This window comes from Pungitius pungitius, chromosome 7, assembly GCF_949316345.1.
Source record: "Pungitius pungitius chromosome 7, fPunPun2.1, whole genome shotgun sequence".
NCBI lineage: Eukaryota > Metazoa > Chordata > Actinopteri > Perciformes > Gasterosteidae > Pungitius > Pungitius pungitius.
The window spans coordinates 224,514-241,131 of record NC_084906.1 but is presented as its reverse complement, the minus strand read 5'-3'; the positions used below and the strand labels follow the sequence as shown (position 1 = coordinate 241,131).

The following is a 16,618-nucleotide window of genomic DNA, read 5'->3' as shown; positions in this document are numbered from 1 at the left end:
TTGCTCCTAATGGACCGCAGCCTCCTGACAGAGGGAAGGGGCTCAAAACGTCTGTGCCTGGAGGGGACGGGGTGCTGCGTTCCTTCAGAAATCCACAACCATCTCCACTGTCTTCAGAGCGTTGAGCTCTAAGTGGTTTCGACTGCACCAGTTTAACAGTTAATCCCCCCACCCCTGCATCCCCACCATCCTGTGCAGCTGGGAGAGTTTGTCCTGCAGCAGAGATGATGATGATGGTGTTGAAGGCAGAGCTGAAGTCCACAAACAGGATCCTGGCGTAGGTTCCTGGGGAGTCCAGATGCTGGAGGATGAAGTGGAGGGCCGTGTTGACAGCATCGCCTACAGACCTGTTGGCTCTGTAGGCGAACTGCAGGGGTCCAGGAGGGGGTCGGTAAGGGTCTTCAGGTGGGACGAGGCTCTCAAAGGACTTCATGACCAGAGGACAGGCCTGTGATCATGTAGTCCTGTCCTTGTTAGCACTGTTAGCTGCCCGATCAGCCACTGCTGTGGTGAGAGCCGTGTGAAGGTAAACGGTTCTGAATTCCGTATTGAGCACCTTTCCCATTTCATCTTTACAATTGAATTGTGGTACCTTCAGTTCATATCCATAAAATAATCAATGTATGTATTGATGTATTTAAATGGTGGCAATGCATGCAACGGAACATGTTCGACTGCCCCTGTGGAAGCTCTGTTGCAGTCATGTTTGTCTCCTACTCTCTCACTCCTTTTCCAGGCTGACCAACAATAAACTTGAAAATAAGAAAAAAAAAAACTATTCAATTTTGTTTTGCATTGAATTTCAGAACTTCAAGCAACCTTGTCAACCCAATGCGTGAGTAGATGTGTTTAACTGGGATCACATGCACTTTAATGCCATCTTATTATTGTACAGACATTTGAATAATATTAATGAGATCTTGTAGCCAAATCAAAGACGCTGAAAGGACAGCTTTCTATGTGTTGTTACCTTGAGCATGAGTTGGTATTTGGTGATCCTCTGCACAGGCTTCAGCAGGTAGGCATCCAGAGAGAGTTTGTGGTCCAGTTTCTTCTGGCATTCCTGTCGTCACAAATACAAACCATTGTCCATCAGGACTTAGTGTTGAATCTACAGCTCATGTGTCAACACAAGCTGTGCTTTTAGGTTGCAGAAAATGGACACCAACAGTGCTGATGATGCAGGAAATTTAAATTCTAGGTTCAGGTTGTTCAGTGTGTTACCTGAAAAAAGAGGCTGTCTCCACACTGTCTCCAGAGGACTTCAGAGCGAGGTTTGTTCTGACAGTACTTCTCATACACCTGCAGCTCTTCTTTCTGAATACACAGAGACACGAGTGAGTGAAGGTCACGGTTTGTGGGGAAAAAGACCTCACCTCCTCATTCATTAAACCCTGGGTAATTATTCTAACAAAATAATCCAGGAATCAGGAATCATCAGGAACATTTATTGGCAAATAAGTATGTTAAACATACAAGGAATATGACATGGTGGTTTGTACATCAGACAGTAAGATAATGGACAACTTGAGATTGTTGAATTTACAGTCATTTGCTTTTCAGAAATCTGCTGCTCATGATGTTGGTACGTCATACAAACTAAAAGACTGGATCTAATATGAAATAGTCTCATAATAGAGCGACAAAGCGGTTGTTTCCTAAAGAGGGGCAACACAATGTAGAAGGCCTTTAGTGGGTAGCAGAGTGAAAAGATGCATGAGCTTTACAGCTCTGTAGTTGTTCTCCTCCTGCTCACTTCCCTTAGACCACGTGCCCTCATCTCTGACTCCCAGACCATTGCCTGTCTAAAGCCTGTCATCCAGCCTGTTTCCTGTCTGACAGACCAACTGCTCTCGGACTCTTCCTCACTCTGCATTCAGATCAATCTCTGTTCGCCTGCACTAACAATTAAACAACTTCAGTTTGTTGAATCATGTGCTGGCACTGAACTAGGTTTCTTCTACACAAGGTATCCCATCCACACATCACATTTTGTGGGAGTCCTCCCTGAATGTGGAAATGAATCAAACACTAAAAACCAGATCTAAAAGGGACCCAAGAAAAGATATAGACTGTAGAAATGATGCATAGCAAGTAAAAGTCCAAGTAAAGTACTTCTTGTATTAAAACAAATACCTGTGGAATGTAATTGTGCCACGACAGTACTCACCCTTTTCAGAAAACAAGTTCCCACCAGCTCCGGTTTCTCTGCACAGTTCTCCAGCTCCCTCACAAACGTCCTGTACATTGGGAATGATCAGAATGGGAATGTACACATCCTTCAGCACTAATGCTATAGTCCTTCATTTGGACGTTTTGGGGTACGTTGGCCTAACTCAACTCATCTCATTATTTAAAGAAATCCTTGATGTTTCCCTTAAAAAGTCCCACCTCCCCTTTCCAACCTGTGAAAACACTTGTATTTCTCTGTAGTCTTCTGACCACTGCACAAACAAGAACACGTTAAAGAGTCCACACTTAGTCTTTGATTTGCACATGATGTGGTCCTGTTGACCTCCTTGGTGACCTCCAAGGCGAATGCAGCAGGGATGAGGGCTGGAACCTCCAATCTGAGGCCACGGTGCTCTGCCGTGTGGGGACGGACTGCCTACATTTTGAAATGTGTAAAACGTGTGTTTGCCCTTGGTTCTTGGTCCTCAGGCTGAAGCACACTGGACTGGGAAAGCTCAGTGACCCTCAATTGAGAAATCGACTGTCTTAACTGCTACTGTTATGACACCACTTCATTGTACTGTGGTGGGGGGGGTGTCAGCTCAGCTGCAGAGGGGCGAGCGGGGGACTGCTTCAGGGATCGGTGCCAGCAGGTGGTTAATAAGTGCAGCTGGGTGGCATCCCGACTGATTGGCTCCCCTTCAAAACAGGGAGCAGGAGGAGAGACTCAGGGGCAAGGCGCCTCCCACACCTGAGCCCACGGCTCGCCTCCTGTTTTACTTTGAACCTGGTTGTGTCGTCTGCATCACTAAGAGACTGAAGACCGACGTCCCCAACATGCGTCTCTGTCCATCACAACTACACAGCTTAGCTGAAGTGGAGTCGGTTCACTAAACGCCGCCTTGTCCTTTCCTAACTCCTCATGAACTTTCCTTACCATCTTTCCTTCCACATAGGTCACAAAGTAGTGGTTAGGAATAGACATTAGGGGTTTTGACTATTTGAATCCAGCCCCTTAAAGTACACTTAATCAGTTTACTAATTATAACAATGTTTTAGTAAATCCAGTGTTTTCGTTGCCCAAAAGCTGTTTAAAACAACCATAGAAAGAGCCTGACATAACTCCCACAGCATGGGACCTATATTTAGTTTAGATACAGGTTCACCCAAGTGACTTAGAACTTTAGGATATTAATTAGAGGGACATGCTTGTTGGTTACCGATATGAAGCAGGATAATATACAGAATGCATTGTGCATACCTATTGTGGAATTGATAAATCTCTGGCAGGTTGCCAAAGAGCACGTCCCTTTTGTTGTCCAGGGACGGGGGGATGAGGTGGATGAGCGCTGAGTTATCCAACTCTGCAAAATAACCCTGGAAAGAAGGAGGAGGTTAGAAGAAGAGCAGTTGTGGGCGATGACAATGACTTACAAGCCATCACACACCGCCAGTAGTTAAAGTTTTACATTTATTTGCATTAAGAATTTCCCTACTCCCTCCTTAATTGAATACTAAGACAAGTCATTTGGTTTTTTTCGATCACAATTTTCTAGTTATTTTTTACTAATATCTCAAAAGAATATTTCAGCTAATAGAAGTGTATCAAATAGGATTAAAAGATTAGGATTAATTGTCAGATTAAGTGGCATCTAGTGGGCCGATGGAAGCTAACAACCAGCTACAGCTCTCCCCTCACAACGGCGTGGCCTTCAGGTAATTAAAACATAGGTGTTTGTTTCCAGAGCCGGCGCTTCTTTAACAGGAAGCTTATGTTCACATCTAGTGGCACATTTTAAAGGGCTCTTGGTTTGCTTAGTCTTACAGACACTAACAAGTTGCATTGTGGGATTTATAGGACCCAGTACTGATGGAGATGGACCCATATTTGGGACAAACGTCTGGATATCTTTGGCTCTGTCATACTAATCTTAAACATGGGTCCTTTTATCTGACAAGATATTCAATGCAGTGTATAATTCTAGAATTATACAAACATACGATACCTCCATGATACTTTGCAGTTCCTCCACATACAGCCTCTCTGTTTCGATGAGCTCAGTCATGATGTGTCTGCAGAGAAGGAGCACACAACAGGTTGATTTCTACTGCATGCACACAGAGCCGGCCCTTCCTATAGGCGACCCAGGGCAGCCAATGGGCTAGAGCCGGCCCTGCATGCACCGGTAATCATGATGAAACCATGCGGCTGAATCTGCACCCAAAAAACATGACATGATGGGTCCATGCACTGCGATGGGATGTGTCTTTGCAAGCTGACAAACAAACTAATACATGTTTCAAGGCAGAGTAGGAACAAGGTTGTACGATTCAATGCGTTTTTTCATATGCATGAAGACAAATCCGCCCCAACAAGGAGTTTTAGCAGTTCTAGCTGCATAGTCAAAAAAGCTAAAAAAAGAAGACATCAGATGCTCCCATCCATCATGTCACCCATCTAAGTGAAAAAGCAGTACTTGGACCACAACTGAAGCTCCCCTCTCTACCCTTTAAGAACTAAGAATGTGACACCGTAGTCTTGTGATCATTATCTGTACACTGGCTGTGAATTGAACAATTTCACACATGTGTCCAGTCACACAGACCCCTTTGTTCCACACCCTGCCCCCCCTCTTTCCCCATCGAACTGGGTGTAAAATATAAGAAGAAGAAGAAGAGAAGTGTGAAAGATGTTTTACACTTCTCTTCTTCTTCTTCTTATATTTTGCACCAAGTTCGACTACTGTTTACTTTCCCTCTGTGCTTTTTCTCTGCAGTTTTATGTCAGATCAACAAGACTAGATTGTATTTCACGTACTTGTAGAAACTTTTTTAACGATAACAAACAATGAAAAAGCTAAAGGCACGCGCTCAAGATGAAGCACGGTTTGCTGCTGCCTCCTTGACCCTAATGTGTACCCCTGTACCTACACGCTTTGGGTTGAGAATAGGTCTATTACACTGAACACAAACAGCGGGCTTCTGGGTGACAGGGTTTGACAAGTAAACTTTCTCGCTCAAGTTAGCATCCAGGTAAGTGGAAACCAGGTGCGTCTCACACAGGTATTAGAGGCTGCTATGTAGACCGTAGCAGATGCAGCAGGTAACTCCGTACTTGATGAGAACAAAAAGTGGCTGCAGCGATGAAGAAGATAAGAAAGTTCTGTCTGAGTTTCCATCGATGATGATGGGAAATGGTTTGTGTTTCAGTCCGGCGTTCGGACAGGACACGGTGGCTACTAGATGTGAGGATGCCCCGTCCCCGTCCCCGTCCCCGCTCAGGAGACAGGAGACAGTCAGTCTGTTAGTTAGTTGGTTGGTTGGTTAGTTGGTTATTCATACAATATTTGAGTTGACCTCCCCCACTGCCAGGTGGTTCCTCCCCCTTTACAAGACACACCCACACCCAGTGTCTCTCTCTCACAGCGCTCACTCTGGGACCTTCCTTTACTGGGTGGCTGACTGGGGGAGAAGAGGGAAAGCCAAAGACGGTTATGGAACAAGAGAAGCAGTTGGTAAGTCAGGAGCGCGTGTGTGTGTGTGTGTGTGTGTGTGTGTGTGTGTGTGTGTGTGTGTGTGTGTGTGTGTGTGTGTGTGTGTGTGTGTGTGTGTGTGTGTGTGTGTGTGCTAAATAAAGTCTATAATAGCTTCAAGTGTTTAGAGTCTCAGCTTGCAGTACTGACTGAGTTAGGGAGGTACGGGTCGGGGCAAAAGGGGGGAAAAGATGGATGTATCAGGTGATGGAGTCAGATAAGTAGTCCGAGACCTCCAAGCACCTTTTCACCGGATCTCTGCCGAGCCATCCAGTCTACAGTATCTGGACTGAGCAGGCTGCTTAGCACAGGAACAGAGAGCAAGCAGGATGTTAAATCCAAAAAGTAGATCCCATTCCTTTAAATTGTTTTTTTCTATAGTTATCTCGGTTTTCTTCATTCCATTTTGTGGTCTGACTGCTGAGGTTAGTTAAAGGAAATAAAGTCAACATAAGGTTTACAGAGAAAGAATGACTCATGGAAGAATCTTGATGATAACAGGTGCTTTGGATGAAAGCGTCTTTGGATCTATCTTCGTCTTTCTCTTGTTTCCTTCCAACTGTGTCAATTGAAAGTAAACGTCTGTCACAGTTCAACTATAAGTTCTGCAATGAGATCTGCGATGGAAGCAGACTACATCTTGTGCAGGCGCACTGATCGTTCATGGCTGGACACACAAGATCATACATATTGTTGCATCAAAATATGAGAAGAAAAATGATTACTGACATAGGTCATATGCAGTCAACAAAGAAGGGTTTTGAGTACAATAGAACCAACATTCAATTGATCCAGGTCAGTGAAGACGTTGGCTCACCTAACATACAAATAGTCCAGTCTGTCTGTCAATTTTCCTTGTTACATGCACCAAATGCTACACACACTCAAAATGAACACCTGGTCTCACAAAATAGTTCATTGTTAATTGGTTCTCATTGATCCTACAACAAGTGATGCGTTTAGAATGCTGAGAAGTCAGATGATCAAACAGGATGTAAAGACAAAATATCCCCCAACATCCTTCAGGGCGAGTCCCTGGATTGGGCTTGGACCCCCGGGGTTGTGAACCAACATAGTTTTCAGGGTTTCTCTACAATGTGGGAGTATTCCCATCATTCCAAGTGCAAAGTGCTTTGGTTAATTATCTTCTTTTCAATGTGTGTGACGACCATCTCCTCACATGGGTGGGCCCACGCTGCAATCAAAGATAACCAATTGCTTTGGCGAGCACAATGATTCAATCGGAAGTACACAAATAGAACAAGAATAATTCTTCAGTTTTCCTCCTTTTGTGAGAGAAAAGATCTATATTTAGACATATTTGACGCATTGTTTCCAAACCAGTGACCAGACCATAGCGTTGAGTCAACACAAGTAGCTACAGCCTAAATAATCAAAATAGTCTGCATTCCTGCAATATTTGACTCCAATAGCCAAAATCCCTCTGAGTGTGTAAGTAAGTCACACAGCACGATGGCCAGATAACTACTTCCTCCTGGGAGGGAACGTTTGCTTCGGTGCACATTTGCCTATATTCAAAGCTGCTCACCTACAAGTGGGGTGAGGTTTGTGTCAGACTTATGACTAATGTTTGTTCATTTCAGTTAAAACAAGTTAAATGCTTCAAGGTGGAGTCCTCTGGACTGACTGCACTAGTACAGTAAGCGCTGAAGTTGCCTCAGTAATTTGGGCTTTTCAAGCAATAAGATCTGCTCCGTGTCGAACATCAACACCTGAGCTTTCATGTGCATTAGGGTGTCCAATTAACTGAGTTATGTTAACACTCTAAAGAACCACAATGCAGTTGTTGAGAGAGAGTCTACAAATAGAATGTGCCCCTCTCAGTTCTCCTCTGGCCTTGGAAAGTAAAGGAAGAAGCATCACTCAGAGCACTCTCTATTCCATACCAGTGACCACAAAACGATGAGCCAATACTTCAAATGTGCAGCTAAACACAGACAAGTCACAGCCTGCATGGAAGCGTAGTTATTGTTTGCACGCAGCATCATATGATGATTACAACAAGGTAATGTATTTGAAGAACACGTTACTGCGTTCAGTACATAGAAAGGTACCTGCATTACGTAACAAACATACTCTACTTTAACTCAAACCATGACCGTTTGCTGAACATCACGAGAAAGTTCACTTTCACATGTTCTTTAACGCTTTACAGTTTGACACAGTTGAATAGAATACTTACAGACGTCCTTTTAGGAGTCAAAATGAACAAATCATTGAATGTCTTTTGGTGTTTTTGGATGTTCTACCATGAAGGCTCTCTGTTCCCCCATTTTTACACGTGTTTCATTGATTGTGGGTTCGCTGTGTACCATATTCAATTTGGACGTTTTGATTAAAATGCCAACTAAGACTAGTAATATCTGTACTAAAAAGTTAAATCTGTGCCATGATTTATGAGGCGAGTACCTCATTATTAGACAACTGTCGTCTGATCAGTTGCACGTGGAGTAATGTTGAGAATCTGAAGCAGCAGGTACTGACGTGTGTTCATGGACATAAATGGACACTTCCGTGCTGTGAAGTCACAGGAAGCAGAAAAGGCCATTCAGTCATCAGAGTAGCTAACAGTGGTTTGATTGACCACAATGGCCAATGCTCAGCCATGTGTAGCGACACCAAGTTAAAATATGCTGCTGTGGAAATATTTGTTTGGGCCTATTGTATGTCAGCATTGCACGGGAGTCAGCAGCTTCCGTGCTCAGTGGCTAAAGTCCCTCTATTATAGTGCGTTATGCCGCCTCAGCATTTCTATTCATGGCATCATCAGTAGAGTTAACGGCACCAAGCCCACATGGTGGAAGGGCAATGTGCCACAGACCTCCTCTTTCTATTGACTTCATTTTGGAGTTTAGAGAAACTCCTCAAATCTGTGATATTGTTGGACGCCGCTGGCGTCATTTAGACGTACGAGCTGGTGTAGTGACGTCAGCTGCACAGATGTCCAGTAACATCCCGATTTTAATTGGTCATGTTTAATACGTAATGTAGATGATTACTGGCATAACACATTGCACATACGTGCAAGGCACAGCAGAGTGTTGCTTTTTCCCGTACATGTTAAAATGTTAGTGTGCATGTGGGTTTTTCACTTGTTGTCCACAATGAATAGACGGTGAAGACACAGCTTATTCTACCACTTCTTCTCCATTTGTCACTGTGAACAATTACACATTTGTAAATACAAATCACAAGAATAAACAGTAAAAATATAAATAAAACCTGATAATACCTTGCCTACCCAGACTGCACGTCCCTCATCAGTAGACTCAATCCTCTCCTCAACCTCAGCAAGTAGGTGTCTAAGTAAAGGCCAGAGCTGTGCTGGAGCTTCATGAAACAACCCTTCATGTAGAGACAAAGTGACACGCATCAAGTCCATAACCCGGTGTTAGTTTGAAGGGTGGAGCCACTGACCAAATGTTAGTAATGAGTGAATGTATTGTTCAAATCTTATTTGTGTTCTCATGTGGCAGAATCAACTTCATAGTTTCTTTTACCGCTTAAACCATAAAACAGAAAAATGAATTTGTCAATATTTGTTTAAGCGGTAAAAGGAGCTTCAAAAGGGACAGGGGCTGAGGACGAGTTCAGCGGGGTTGGCTCTTCACTGTGTTCTCACATGTTTTGATACTTTCACCAACATTAATAGGAAAAAAGCAGGTGAAACTCAAAGGTTACAAAAGGAACTGGGGGAGACAGCAGGGGACGGATAAGTCAGAGCACATTCCCAGAGAGCAAACAGGACGCCCTGTGCTGCCGCTTACTGAGTGGTCATGTGTAAAGTAATTAGCTGTGATCAGCAGTGTAATTGGTAGAAGAGGCCTGTCCACTGTTGAGTTGTTGAGCTTCTCTTCATTTTTGTGACTTGCAGATTGTTAGTGTGCAGGAGACAGATGGGCTTCAAACCAAACCTGCCACAGAGCTCTGTTTGACTCTCAATGTGCAAACGAGACTTTGATCAGCGGTTATGAAGATTAAAGTTTGACCATTCCCTCCTACCCAATGGGTGCTGACGTCAGACATAGAAACCGAAATATGGTCAACTTCTCCTTTAAAGGAGTGTGAATGTGCCCCTGAGAATTCACACAGTGGAACCAGTCCTAGTGTATTCATACAGCAATATTAAAGTGGAACAAAGAGCCAGAATCAGTCCTGTGGTCCATAATCCCAGCACCAGTCTCCAGTTTAGTGTGGAGGGAATCCCCACATGGATACCTTTCAGAACATTAAGCCTCCTCACTACTTTACATGGAGCCACAACAATGTTGTACATGACGGAAAGAAGCAATGTTTGTATCTGCATTGTTCCATGTGTTATGTGCCTCACAGGTATCTTTAAACAGCTTATGATGACATATTCAAATGTACTTGTAATATGGTAATATGGTAGGAACCTACTACGATGATGGTGATGCAATAAGTACCAGGTGTACTGCTCTCAGCCAGTTTGCTCACGTCTCTGGTGAGTTACTCAGTTCTGGGAAAAGGTTTGTGGCTCATGCGATCGATCGATTGATTGATTGAACTTAGTCATTAAAGCAATTTTGTCAAAAAAACGTAAAAAACATTACTTGAAATCATCATCTCATAAGGAAAGAGCCTGAAAGACATGGAAGTGGCATGTGCAGCAGCATGGATCCGCCTCCGTCACAGGCTAAAGAGGATCTTTTACGACTTGTGATTCCGCAAAGGTTTTTTCACCAACATTATTGAAATATTAGCACAGCACATCTTAAATGAATAAAATGATGTATGCTTGTCCTCCTTTGGCTAAATGCAAAGCTTTAGAGATGAAGATATAGGGATTGTGCATTTGCTCACGTACCCTGAAACTGTTGATATGGCCAATGTTTAGTTAACCTATCACAGGCTGTCTGACTAATCAATGATAGAACCATTCCCCCAGCACACCTCAACATGACCTCTGGATGTCCCGCCTTCTGCAACCAACAGGCCAAAACTTTACGATGATACAAAACCAGAGAATCTTCACAATTTTACACTCAATTCTTGTGTAGACAAAAACTAATCGCTGATTAAAAATCATGATAAATTGCTGAGTGAATTAACTCCATATTTCAGGATGAGTGTATTCTAGCTTTAAAGTGATACGTGCATAAAAACCTCTATATGAGTCTGATTGTACATGTCTCTCTCTTGGTCAGGTGCTATGTGTTCCAAAGGGACGCCGTTGCAACAGTAGCCAAGAGGAGGATGGAAAAAGACGTTCTGAGAAGAGAAGCATGCAGGAGGATCCTGGATTGTTTTAGCTGGATTGGAGACACCTGAGGCCTGATCCATTTTTGTAAGTGGAGCTTTAGCATCTCACGTTGAAAGATCAGAGACAAAACATGTACAACTGCTGAGGAGCCTAGGGAAAGGTCTGCTGGACTTGTCAACATCAAAAGGAAGAGAAGCCATTCAATAGGACTGGAAGAGGCCAAGAGAACATATATGAGGCAAGACAATAGAGTATATAATAAGAAAAGAGGAGGTGAGAAGTGGAGTCAAGCTTTCGAGTGACAGGAGGCAGAGTTTATTAAGACACTCTAAACACAGGTTTAGATATATAAGCCCTAATCGCCATGTTCATGAACTTCCGTCGTATCCGCAAGTGCCAGTGCATTCAGCTGCTGACCACAAGTTTATTGCTGTCTGTGCTGATGGTCTGCTGGGAAGACCTGGACCACCATGTGGTCAGCCACATGAGGTCCTACACGTACCGCTACCTGGTGAACAGCTACAACTTTCTCAATTCCTCCTACGCCCTCAGATCCATCCATCACAACAGGAAGGATGGGCTTCATGATGTGGACGGTGGGTTCGTTAACTATCCGTACCTCATCAACCATCCGGGCAAATGTGGAGTCGGGGGCGGAGTCCGGAAAAGTCAGGATGTCCTCCTGCTGCTTTTTGTAAAATCCTCCCCGGAGAACTTTGAGCGCCGGCAGGCCATCAGGGACACGTGGGGAAACGAGAGCTTTGTTTGGTCAGAACTGGGGGCGAGAGTGAGGATGGTGTTCGCCCTTGGCGTGCACGCAGATGTCGGACGGAGGTCCAGGGTGCAGAGCGCGCTGTTGCAGGAGGACCGGGATCACGGAGACTTGATCCAGCAAAACTTTTTGGACACCTTCCACAACCTGACTTCCAAACTGCTCCTGCAGTTCCACTGGGGCCACGAGTACTGCCCCCAGGCACGCTTCCTCATGTCTGCAGACGATGACATTTTTGTCCATCTGCCAAATTTGGTGAAATACCTACGGCATCTCCAGAGTACAGAATCAGGGGTCAAAGACCTGTGGGTGGGACACGTACACAGAGGAGCCCCTCCAGTTCGCCGGAAAAACAGCAAATACCACGTTTCCCACGAGCTGTACCCCTGGCCCTCCTACCCAGACTACACTTCTGGAGCGGGGTACGTGGTTTCAGGGGATGTGGCGGCCAAGATTTATCACGCAACTTTGTGGTTGAACTCTTCCATGTACATTGACGATGTCTTTATGGGGATTTGTGCCAAGACTGTGGGGGTCTACCCCCAGGAGCATGTGTACTTTTCAGGGGAGGGCAAGACTCCGTATCACCCCTGCATCTATCATCACATGATCACTTCTCACGGTCACACCACGGACGTGCGCACGCTCTGGCAGGCAGCAACAGACCCTACAGTGTCTGGAAATTCTGGGGGATTTGTAAGTAATTTGTACTGCACTGCAGTGAGGGTGGCGCTGCTGTGCCTGCCTTACCACCAGAACACTTACTCCTGTATGGCTGCTTTTACATGAATGCTCTTCACATGCTAAATGTGCCCCTAGAACAAATAATGGCACCTATTTTAGGTATTTGCTCTGATGCAAATTAAGATGAAAGCCCTTCTGTTAAGCAAACAAATGCACCCGGGTGTCCTTTAGTTATCACCCGGACTGTTTGAGCTGGGGAGAAATTAGTAGAACCGATCCTGCTTCTGTTCAAATGAGGTTCTTCTTCTCAGTGTGCACACTTTCATATTCCTTTGGCTCCGATTGGAGAGTCTAAACTAGCTGTTAAATAAGATGAGTTCCGGTGTCTCTGAGGCAGTGGACAAAGATGAATGTTCCCATTGTCAAATCTGAAGGCACAATTAATCAAATGTTGAAAAAATTGCAACCGTAATAAATGATACGATTTTTTTAAGAAAAATGTTTTATGATCCTGTAATTTGCTCATTTTCTTTTGTTTACACTTGAAATGTCTTGGCATGTCCAAAACAAGATCTCATGTAGACCAATAAAGGAAAACAAACTTGCAAAAGATGCAGTCCTGTTGTCAATTGTGCCTTGATCGACAAACATATTGCAGATCGTCCACTGTGAATGTAATATTGGTATTTGCATGGATCATAACCTTGAATAGCATTAACCATTATGAAAACTGCAAATGTGGAAATAGAACACATAATTGTACACACTGTCTTGTGGCTGGTCAGAAACAAGTAGAGCCTCCTACTAGTAGTCTATTCTTGGCCCTTGAACGTTGTACTTCCTGCAATAAGGCTGACAAATTTGCATAAGACTTTTCCTATTGAGACAGCAGACAACCAGTAGGAAACCGCCACATGCAGATCCAGACCCGGACCAATTGGAGTTAAACCATCCCACTGGTTACCACTCAACCGATCAAGTCTTTGCATTACAGGCATGACGATTATCGTCTCAATAAGTGAGACAAATGAGGAACAAATGGACAGTGACAGTAGAGCATTAATTCCATAATGGACGGACTGGTTTCTGTTCATACTTCCCACTGCAGCACTAAACCAGTGTCTCATGTGCTCAGAACCCGTTGAAACGCCATCATGAGGCTCAATGAGCTCCTCCAACTGTTCAATTGTTAAAATGTGTTTAGGTGTATTATTTATAATTTGCATAGACTGTAAATTCCAAATGTGAAGCAGAAAAGAGGACATTCAAGCTTTTCATCCTGTTATTTAATTGTTTCTGAATTGAAGTGCTTTATGTATATATGCAGAATTTTTCACATTTTATTTTTTACTTTTAGTTTAGTAACATTATTTATATTTGCAGTCACACATATATGTTCAGTTCTTCACCTGTTCACATTTAAGTTGAAGCCCCCTGATTTAGAGCATTTCTTTGTCTTCAAAGACCCAAAGATGACGTTTCTCACTGAGTCGGCAGAGATGGCACTTTGCAAATATAGAATTATGCTGCTCCACTGCATCTATGTCGGCTCTTTCTGTGTCTCAATGTTTGCCTTGCTGCCTTTGGGACTAGACTACAGTTCACATTTGAGAACATATGTTCTCGAGATGTTGAAAGCCAAACACATGACATGTGAAGACGCTGCTATGAGAAGCCAGATGTGGAAGCTTGACACCTACAATGACTTAGGAGACGCCTCGTGGAAATGAACACTAGTTTCACACATTCTGGATTTTTGGGGGGAAGAGCTGTTGCAAAACAATACATCTGAGAGACATTTTTATGTGTTAATAAATGTGTGAAGGGGATTCATCAGAGGATGTGCTAATGAAACACCTTGCATTGTTACACTGCCTGCTTCTGAAATGTGCTCTTTACATATCAGTGCATGTGGTAAGTTATGTTAATCAATACTACAGCATAGCGACTGACAGCTAGAGCTGTCCTTTACCAAGGAACGACAAACACTCAGAATCACCACTTGAAATGTTCAGTTTTGGGAATAAGTCATTCAACAGGAAAAAAGAGATCTCAGTTGAATGAGACCAAAACAAGAGTTTGTTGAACCATACCAAAGCTGTGGTGTAAAACCGCTGTTTTTGGAACTAATAGCTCTTCGCATTACTGACTTGTATTCTATTGGGCGTAGTCATTTATCATGCATGTGAACACGGCGGCGTGGTCGGTCCTTACCTGCGTCTGTTGGACAGACTCTCCTCGGTCTCATTGGTCACAATGGCATGGGGGGAGCCTCCTTGGCTTTCCTCATGCATAACCTCAATCTGTGACACACAAACACATAAATCAAGTCATTGGTTGTTGGGAAGCTTATGTAATATAGTAGCCGACCCCTCCCACGCTGGACATGAACTGTTTGTGCCCCTTTCATCCAGCAGGAGGCTGAGGTCCATCAGGACTAAGACCTCCCGCCACACCAACAGTTCCTTCCCTTCGGCAGTCGGGCTCATCAACAGAGCCGCCCCCCCCCCCCCCCCCTGACTGACTCTCACTCCCTGAATGTACATTCACTTTGTCATCTTCACCTGTCACTTGTCACTTTCTGTTTAGCTGGTGCACACTATCTTTTTTAATTTCTAATTTGATCTTTATATCTTAACTTACTAACCCATAGCTTTAGCATATTAAAACACAGCATATATTTTATTATATCTTATTCCTGCACTATATTGTCCATTGTCGTACTGTCCGCCAACTGCCACGTCAAATTCCACGTATGTCTGACATATGATGGCAATAAACGATTCCTGATTCCTGATATGTCCAAAATGCAAACATATACCAGTGCCAAATCTGTGTGCTCAAGCTGCGTCCCAATACTGCTACTAGATGGTACCTTCGTCAACTCACAGTCAGTAAGTAAGTGTCTTCCCCAGGTGTTTGCATTCAGGTGGTCATCAGTCATTGGTCCAACAGTAGATACATCGCAGGTTACAGTGATCACAAGCTATTTTTTAATTGCAGTTGGTACTTTGCTTTCCTGGATATGTAGCTGATATAATGATTTACTGAATGATGCCATTACACTAACGTAGACATGAGCTTACAACATGGAAACACCCTTATAAGGGGCCTACATTCGTATGGTATCTTATCAGGATTGGCAGTGGAATCCATTTTTGTGGGACTATGCTTGGTGTCCTAGTCAGTGCAAGTCATTAAAGGTATTATTAAAGACACTATTTGGTACCTTTATTCCTCCTTTGGCCTTGCGAGTGATCCTCTTCTTGCTGGGATCAGCCTCGGCTGGCTGCCTGCCGCTGTGTGAGATCTCAGGCGCCCTGCGAGCCACAGCTACAAGAAACACACAAGTCACTTCAGGTATTTCTTTCTCCAGAGTTTGGTCTTCATGCTATGTTCACACCAAACACAACTAGGGTTACCACCCATCCCTTAAAATACGGGATCATATTTTACATGAGCTCTGAAGCAAAAGTGGATGCAAAAGTACCGACGCGAGTGGGAGGAATCAGACATCTGGCTGGAAACCTTCAGCGGAAATGAATATCAAGCCAATTACACAATTTGTGTTCTCTGTGTTCTCTGTGTCACATGTGCAACGCTTCCAAGAGCAACATTTTTGCAATGCTGCAGCTTACAGAAGTCACCGTCTCCCAGTTGTTCATACCTCAATTATCTCCTGAGGCAGATAGTGTATTGACACCTCAATCATTTTCTGATTGATTACGTTGCATAGGCACATGAAAATTATTTTAATAAGTGATAATAGATATATATATTTAATAATAATAATTCCTTATTTTTCTGTGTTGAAGGTGGCACCCCTAAACGCGTTTAAAATGTTTTAAGCATTGCATCAAGGGCTCTAAACGCGCCACACACTGGTCAATTCCCATGATGCACCGGAGAGAGGGCGTGGTTATTTCTCCGCACCAATCATATAGAGACATAGTGACTATGTGCCTGCTGTGGAAGTGCTACTACTGTTGGACCACCAAACGCCGTCGTGTTTGGTGCAGACAGCTTGTACAGCTGCGTCTGGATGAGTGGCGGTTGCAGCGGTACATGATGCTATGTATGCTAGCCCTTAGCCCGTTCCATAGCTCGTTGGCTCGGATGTGGGACCAGACGTCACCGCCTTCACGTCATACTTCTTTACTGAGGGAAGTGTCCCATGGCAAGACACCAAGCGGCTCTTTGAAGGGCGTCTCA

The 16,618-nt window shown here is 43.9% G+C and overlaps 2 protein-coding genes across 9 annotated transcripts in view; one reads left to right on the top strand and one right to left on the bottom strand.

Annotated features, from left to right (window-relative positions):
- mcf2l2 (MCF.2 cell line derived transforming sequence-like 2) overlaps window positions 1-16,618 on the bottom strand; it is a 65,406-nt gene that overhangs the window by 22,885 nt on the left and 25,903 nt on the right. For all 8 annotated transcript variants that reach the window (XM_037469335.2, XM_037469336.2, XM_037469339.2 and 5 more), the window contains 7 exons: window positions 15,636-15,739; window positions 14,621-14,709; window positions 4,179-4,245; window positions 3,434-3,549; window positions 2,171-2,240; window positions 1,225-1,317; window positions 971-1,063 (listed from right to left, as the gene is read on the bottom strand). In XM_037469335.2, the coding sequence (XP_037325232.2) occupies window positions 971-1,063; window positions 1,225-1,317; window positions 2,171-2,240; window positions 3,434-3,549; window positions 4,179-4,245; window positions 14,621-14,709; window positions 15,636-15,739 (632 nt within the window). The remainder of the gene's footprint in view (window positions 1-970; window positions 1,064-1,224; window positions 1,318-2,170; window positions 2,241-3,433; window positions 3,550-4,178; window positions 4,246-14,620; window positions 14,710-15,635; window positions 15,740-16,618) is intronic.
- On the top strand, window positions 5,641-12,911 carry LOC119216469 (lactosylceramide 1,3-N-acetyl-beta-D-glucosaminyltransferase A-like). Its single transcript, XM_037469346.2, has 2 exons — window positions 5,641-5,687; window positions 10,895-12,911. The coding sequence occupies exon 2, from the start codon at window positions 11,315-11,317 to the stop codon at window positions 12,509-12,511; it is 1,197 nt and encodes a 398-aa protein (XP_037325243.2). The 5' UTR covers window positions 5,641-5,687; window positions 10,895-11,314; the 3' UTR covers window positions 12,512-12,911.